The sequence below is a fragment of the Eurytemora carolleeae genome, unplaced genomic scaffold (genome assembly GCF_000591075.1).
Source record: "Eurytemora carolleeae unplaced genomic scaffold, Eaff_2.0 scaffold169, whole genome shotgun sequence".
Lineage (NCBI taxonomy): Eukaryota > Metazoa > Arthropoda > Copepoda > Calanoida > Temoridae > Eurytemora > Eurytemora carolleeae.
In genome coordinates, this window is record NW_019396316.1 from 37,532 (window position 1) to 44,944 (window position 7,413).

Here is a 7,413-nt window from a genome sequence, read left to right on the forward strand (position 1 = left end):
AAGTAAAATAGGATATAGATAGTGGTGGACAAATAACCAGGACATTTCTTTACCGAGACAGATCTACTTTTTTGAGGTTATATACTCAATTTGTCCGATGTCACTTAGAGTTTGCGGTCCCGGCGTGGTCACCCTGGACTGGACAGGATATTGAAATATTAGAAAAAGTGCAGCGCAGGGCGGTCAACCTGATCACTGGTTTAAATGGCAGGACCTATGAGGAAAAGCTTGACGAACTAGGTATACTGTCACTGAAGGACAGACGAACCAAACTAGACCTGATCCAAACGTACAAAATTTTGAAGGGAATAGACAGAGTAGACCACAACACTTGGTTCAGTAAGGTTGGAGTCGATGCCACCAGGTTAACTAGACATACATCATATCACGACAATCTGATATCAAAAAGACCAAGATCAGATGTCAGGCAAAACTTTTTCTCAAATCGTGTTGTTCCTAAATGGAATAAACTTCCAGTAGAAGTTAAAGAGGCAAGAACTTTAAATATATTTCGGACCCTGCTTGACTCTATTGACATTGGGAGACTTTAAACTATGCAAGGAGTATTTGAGTATGGTGAGCACTGTGGAGCCGAAGCAGGAAGACTGGTCAATACTCTGTGATGATCCTAAAGACATCCTCGTCTATGTTCCTACCGGAGCTCTGAGGATAAACTTCCAAGTAACCAAGTAACCAATCAAACAATCAATCAATCAATTATTGACTGAATCAATCAAGCAAACAATCAATCAATAAACCAATTAATAAATCAAACAATAAACCTCAATGAATCAATCAATGTATCAATTAAGCAAGCAATAAATAAATGACCAAATAATCAATCAATGTTCAATCAATCAATCGTTTACCTGGGTTTATTGCTTCTAAGTTTAGTATGTGCTGCGGAGAATTCATGATTATCCAACTCCTGGATAAATCCATCAACACTTTCCTAAATCACAATTTTCAAAAAAATTATTATCTTTTAAGCATCATTTTTTTCAGGCCGGGCCAATTTGTAAAATAACAATAAAAAATAAAGTGATACATTTGTACATTTTAGAAATACAAACAGTGTGGTTCAATATTTCTTTTTTAAAAACTGTCGAAGATTATAAATGTAGCATAAATGCGTCAAATCTGATTAGAAACGATTGTGATATATTTATTTTTTCTTTCTGACTGTAATATATTTGTTCACACAAATACACAGACTACGAAAAGATTATTTCATGAATCACTGAGAATTGAACATGACGTAGCAGCGGTTTACTTTTCAGCATAATTTATTAAAAAGTCCCCCCCCCCCTTCTCCAATATAGTATATTTTCCATCCACGCATGGAGTTAGACATAAAGCACCATCCCAGGTAAATGATTCGAGGTCATATTCCCCGCGTTAAATTTTTGTTATGTTTATATTGCTGACTGGGGGGAAGTGGTCATAATTTAAGACTATTAAGTATGAATGAATGAATAATTGGACATCAAAAGATTTTTCATCCTTTTTCCACTCAAAAAATAATTAACTTACACTTAATAATATAAATCATTTTCCCAAACTCTAGGATAAAAGAAATTAAAAAAAAATTCCGCTCCGCTGGGGGGGGGGGTGAATTTCAGAAAGGGGGGGATATAATTTTTCAAGAAAATTAACCCTGGGTTTCTACCTCGTAGCCATTTATGTATTTGCTGAAGTCCTCCAGGTTCTGGGTGGAGCTGTCCTGCTCCACTCTACCTGTACTTTTCAGATCATGGGCTTTCAAAAATGTGGTCTTCCCACTCCCGCCATCTAGCAAATAGAACAGATTCATTATTTTAAAAAATTATTTTGAGAGGAGGGGTTTGGAAAGGAGTTATCTGTGTGGGGGGGTGGGGGGTTCACCTGAGGTGACTCTACAATGTAAACCCCCTAACGTCGCCATATTTTTAAAAAATGTATTTAAAGGGTACTCAGTTCCGGTTTTATACTGAACGCAGTAAGAACGCATTCACGCGCCAGAGATACACGTTCACCAACCACTTCACTAAATAATCAAAAATAAGAACAAACTTTTTTTAAAATTTGAACATAGATTTTTGTGTAATAAGGAGACACTTCGAAAAATACTTCAACTCAGAATTTCTTTCGTAAATTTGGCAGCTTTCTAGATTTCCTTCAGTCGGATACCTGAGCAAAACAAAACCACGGGCCAGCCTTTCTTCCATGTGGTTTTTCGAGGTTTTACTTCTCTTGGCAGCCTCGATCTCATTTATGTCCGAGGTTAGGGCTCGGATAAAAATACTCAAAACCTTAAAAAATAATTTTAAGAATATGTATGACAAACATAATTCTTCAATGTGATAGGTGTCAGGGGCGCCAAGATCCCTGGTTTAACTTAATGCACTATCAGTAGAAACAAAAAAGATATATTGACTCGCTGAAAATGTCACAAAAGTGAAATTCCAGCGAAAAATTTTCCAGTAATCCAGTAATCCAGTAATTGCCATCATTTAAAAAAAGTATATACAAAGAATTTTAAAAAAGAAATTTATATCCAGCCCCAAAAAATGACTTTGAATTAGTTTTCGACTCCAACAATTCGTGTTTGTACAAATTTCAACCGAATTGCCTAACTTATAATAACATTAATATTTTCGTGCTATGGATTGATTGATTATCGTTTATTTCTTATTGCCTCATTACTGGCACCTTAAATCTAGATGCTATGGATCTTAGAATCTATGGAAACGTCTCACCACGGAAATGTCAAATGCCTCAAAAAACGGACTCATAAAACTAATTTAATGTCATATTCTCTAATTAAAAAAAAAATTATTTATAGCATTAATTTAGGATTGGTTAAGTTGCACCACTTCGGAGGGGGCCGAATACTGCGGCTAGGACGGGCTAGGGCCAGGGGGGCCGAGCGCTGCGGCTATGACTGGCTAGGGGCCTTAAGCTGCGGCTAGGACAGGCTAGGGGACCGAGCACTACGGCCATGGCTGTGAAAATCGTTAGAATAAAGTCTTTTTAATTTTAAGTTGAGAGAAGACGAAATTAAAGTAGTTTTTTTGAGTCTGTTCTATTGAGGCATTTCCGTGGTGAGACGTTTTAGTTCAAAATACCAGAATTTATCTATATTTTATATAATATACTTTGCTTGCCTGTTCGTTTGTTTGCAACCGATAAACGTCAAAGTCATTCCCGGGGAAGATTAATGGATGTTCATAATTACAAAAAATTGCCTCCAAAAATTTTTTATTTTCGTAAAATTTCTAAAATTCACGAAAAAAAACTTGTACATCCGCAAAAAAATTATATTATGTTTTATCGAAGAGAAAATGCTGATAGCCTAGTCATAAAACTTGTATTTATGAGGAAAAGTTACTTTAGTTTCAAGTTCTGTTCCAAGATGTTTATATAGTTGGTGTGCAAGGGTGTAGAGGAAGGAGGTTTGTTTCGAGGTTTCCATCAGGGCCTCCACATCCTCCAGCAACCTCTCCTTGTTAGCTGAACACTTCGACAACCAGGAGCTAAACATTGGATGTATTACTTATCGTTTTCTTGTTCATCAGATATAAGTTTAAATGGTACCGATATGAATCGGATATTGGGAGCGGATGCAAGAATTTACTAGAGGTGAGCAAACTATGCTTTAGGAGAAAGCAATTTCACAGAGGTGAGCCGTTGCTCCAACTCTTGCCCGGCCCTGATCGGACATGATCCAGCTATACTCTCCACCCCCCCTTCCATACCTGATAAGATACTCCTGGAGCTTGACACTTGTTTTTCGCATAGCGACAAAATAATATCCGGGTAATNCCCCTTCATACCTGATAAGATACTCCTGGAGCTTGACACTGGTTTGTCGCATAGCAGCTCCAGCTATACTCCATTGGAAAATATTCTCCAAACTTTTCAAACAAATATCAACAGAAAACAGACGCTCACACCGACCTAGATTAGTCATTTTCATAATCACAGAAAAATGTTTCTGCACTCGTTAAAAAACATTGAGTTTTAAAAAATAAAAAATTTCAACTTTTTATTGCTTTATTTATATCAAATAATAAATGGGTGAGATGTGGAAAGCATAAAAAATATGTCCCATTTTTAACTTTCTCCAAAACTCCGAAAAAAAGTGTTTGATTCTAACAGTTTCCTCAATTCTTTCTTCAGTAGAATTAGAAATCCTCATGTCACTTATACAGATAACCCAGAATTGAAAAAAAAAGAAGAAAAAAATACTAATATAACTATTGCATTCTTGATCACAGATCAGGAAACTCCGTGTATTTACCTTTTTCTAAAAGTTGAAACTTGGCCGCCGATATCTCAGGATCAGATTCGTCTGTATCTTCTCCTTGTTCTTTATCCTCGTCTGTTTTATTTTCTTCTTTATTCATCATATCAGTTTTCTCTTTGGGTTCATTTTCTTTATTCTTGTCATCAGTTTCTAGGCTCTTCATTTCAACATCATTTTCGAGGACTTTTTCCTCAGTCTCTACGCTCTTCATTTCAACATCATTTTCGAGGATTTTTTGCTCTCCCTTTTCTACCTTTCCCTCGTTCTCCGCTTTATTTTCCTCATTGTTCTCCTCTTTCTTTTCCTCATTGTTCTCCTCTTTCTTTTCTTCGTTCTCCGCTTTTTTTTCCTCATTGTTCTCCTCTTTCTTTTCTTCGTTCTCCGCTTTCTTTTCCTCATTGTTCTCCTCTTTCTTTTCTTCTTTATACTCCTTCTTTTCCTCCTTGTTCTCTTGTATGTATGTGGTGTTATTTAAATAATGGCTGAACCTTTTGATAAATATGTTGTTCACATCATTTAATCCGATCAGCTTCAGCTAAATAAATAATTATACAATTAGAAATTAAAATTTGGATCAAAGATCAGAACTTTTCTGCGGAGTATCCTATCTTGAACGCCTGATGTCGATATCTATGGTGTGGGCACTTTTAAACTTAAGGATAAATGCTTGATTCTTCAATTAGAGTTATCCCTGCCAAGGGCAGGTTATGACCACCACCAGATATCGAAAAGGAACTAAATTTAATCCGTAGGATCAGATGGAGATTAATATTTGATCCCGAGATTCAAATTTAATCCGTAGGATTAGATGGAGTCAAATTTTTATCCCAAGACTTAAGTTTGGACTTCTGATAATCTTTGAAATAAAAATATGGATTTTTAACAAATAATTCTGGAGGAGAAAAGAAATATAGATTTTAAACAGATTATTCTTATATTAGAAATATAGATTTTAAACAGATTATTCTTATAATAGAAATATAGAATTTAAACAGATTATTCTTATCATAGAAATATGGATTTTAAACAGATTATTCTTATCATAGAAATTTAGATTTTAAACAGATTATTCTTACAATAGAAATATAGAATTTAAACAGATTATTCTTATAATAGAAATATAGAATTTAAACAGATTATTTTAATAATCGCAATGTGGATTTTTAAAAGATAATTTTAATAATATATTGATTTCAAACGGCTTATTGTAGAAATGGAAATATAGATTTGTGATTTCGATATCCCCTGGTGGCCATACCCTGCAGAGATAAATAAAATTGTGGGATCAAACATTTATCCTAAAATTTAGAAGTGAGCACATTGAATATCGAGATCAGGCTCGAAAAACTTACCGCTTTAAAAAGTCTTGTTTCCCTATGTTGTGCTATACATGAGGCAATAAATATATCTATTATGCGTTCAATACAGCCTGGAGGAGAGGTGGAGGAATACGATTCACGTATCATATCATCTGAATATGATAATAATAAATAATAATGATGATAATGATGATAATAATGATAATAATAAATAATGATAATAATGATATTAATAAATAATGATAATAATGACGATAAAAATGATGATAATAATGATGATAATAATGATGATAATAATGATGATAATAATGATGATAATAATGATGATAATAATGATGATAATAATGATGATAATATTGATGATATTAGTATCATCATTATGATGACAACCACAAAGACAACGACAGCGACAGCGACAGCGACAGCGACAGCGACAACGACAACGACAACGACTACAATACTGATACTGTGATAACAATAATAATGATAATGATAATGATATGATGATAATAATATGATGATATGATGATAATGATAATGATATGATAATAATTATAATGATATGATGATAATGATAATGATAATGATAATGATAATGATAATGATAATGATAATAATAATAAAAATAATAACAATAATTATAATAATAATAAATAAAAAACACTAATGATAATAACTATGGCTATTAATTCCGTAGTTAATTTGTAAAAAAAATATAGGAACTATTTATAACATATTTTAAACTTAAAAATTCAATAATAACCTGCAAGCAATGAGTTAGCTACGGCCGCAACAGCTTTGTATGCCTACAGCACATTATCAAATAAATAAGTGTACAATATTCATAAATTCGTAAACAGACAATATCTGATAATAGACAACATATAGTGAAAATAGAAAAATAAAGAAAATAGACAAAATATTCAGATCCTACGAAGACAAAAATATCAGCTTATAAACAAAACTAAAAGATAAGAGAGTTCTGATAATAGACAAATTATATCAGATATATCAGAAAATAGGCAAAGCATATCAGTTGATAGACAAAATACGTCCAATAATAGACCAAACCTTTCAGATATTAAACAAAACATATCAGTTGATAGAAAAAATATAACAGATAATAGACAAAAATATCAGATAATAGACAAAAATATCAGGTAACAGACAAAATATATCAAATATAGACAAAATATAACAGATGATGGACAAAACAGATCGATAATGAACAAAAAAACGTCTAACAAGAGACAAATACCTGTTTGTCTAAACCTCCCTCTATTAATAACTCTATTCGAAGCAGAACAGTTTCAACTCCCTCCCTAGAAACCAGACCGAGAACTAATAAAATTAGATTTAAAATTAAGGTTAAAAACAAAAATAAAATTAGTTTTTTGATCTTGGTTTAACATAGCTTAAGTGTTTATGTTTATGTTTATGTATATATTTTAGAGTGAGATGGCTGGAAAAAATTGGTTTTTCGCAAGATTTTGCAAATTATAAAGCATTTTTGACCTCATGTAAAGAAAAATATCAGAATCTAAGAACTCTCGATTATTTTATTTAAGTTTCTGTCTAAAATACTAACTTTTCTTCAAAAATCTTTTCTAGAATAGTTAATTTAGAGTGTTACAAAAACATATTGATACTTTCTAAAATATTACCTGTAGAAAAAATTCTACAAAACTGAATAAAAAAAGATATTTAAAAAAATGTATTTTCACCTTCCTCCTCCTTCTCTATCCTTCCACAGAGAAGGTTTCTAACTGTAGTGCCACCCCAGGGTGATCTAGCCATGGAAATTAG

General features: G+C 32.9%; 1 protein-coding gene and 1 long non-coding RNA gene across 2 annotated transcripts; both read right to left on the minus strand.

Annotated features, from left to right (window-relative positions):
- Nucleotides 1-870: 870 nt before the first annotated feature.
- Nucleotides 871-1,914, minus strand: LOC111700785 (uncharacterized). The gene is made up of 3 exons (XR_002765048.1): nucleotides 1,885-1,914; nucleotides 1,670-1,791; nucleotides 871-952 (listed from the first exon to the last, which is right to left on the minus strand). It is a non-coding gene; the product is annotated as an uncharacterized LOC111700785 (long non-coding RNA).
- A 21-nt stretch (nucleotides 1,915-1,935) lies between these two features.
- On the minus strand, nucleotides 1,936-7,411 carry LOC111700782 (reticulocyte-binding protein 2 homolog a). The gene is made up of 9 exons (XM_023471821.1): nucleotides 7,332-7,411; nucleotides 6,866-6,948; nucleotides 6,371-6,413; nucleotides 5,641-5,759; nucleotides 4,283-4,823; nucleotides 3,816-3,939; nucleotides 3,371-3,515; nucleotides 2,170-2,291; nucleotides 1,936-2,026 (listed from the first exon to the last, which is right to left on the minus strand). The coding sequence occupies exons 1-9, from the start codon at nucleotides 7,402-7,404 to the stop codon at nucleotides 1,942-1,944; spliced, it is 1,335 nt and encodes a 444-aa protein (XP_023327589.1). The 5' UTR covers nucleotides 7,405-7,411; the 3' UTR covers nucleotides 1,936-1,941.
- Between the last annotated feature and the right edge of the window lie 2 nt (nucleotides 7,412-7,413).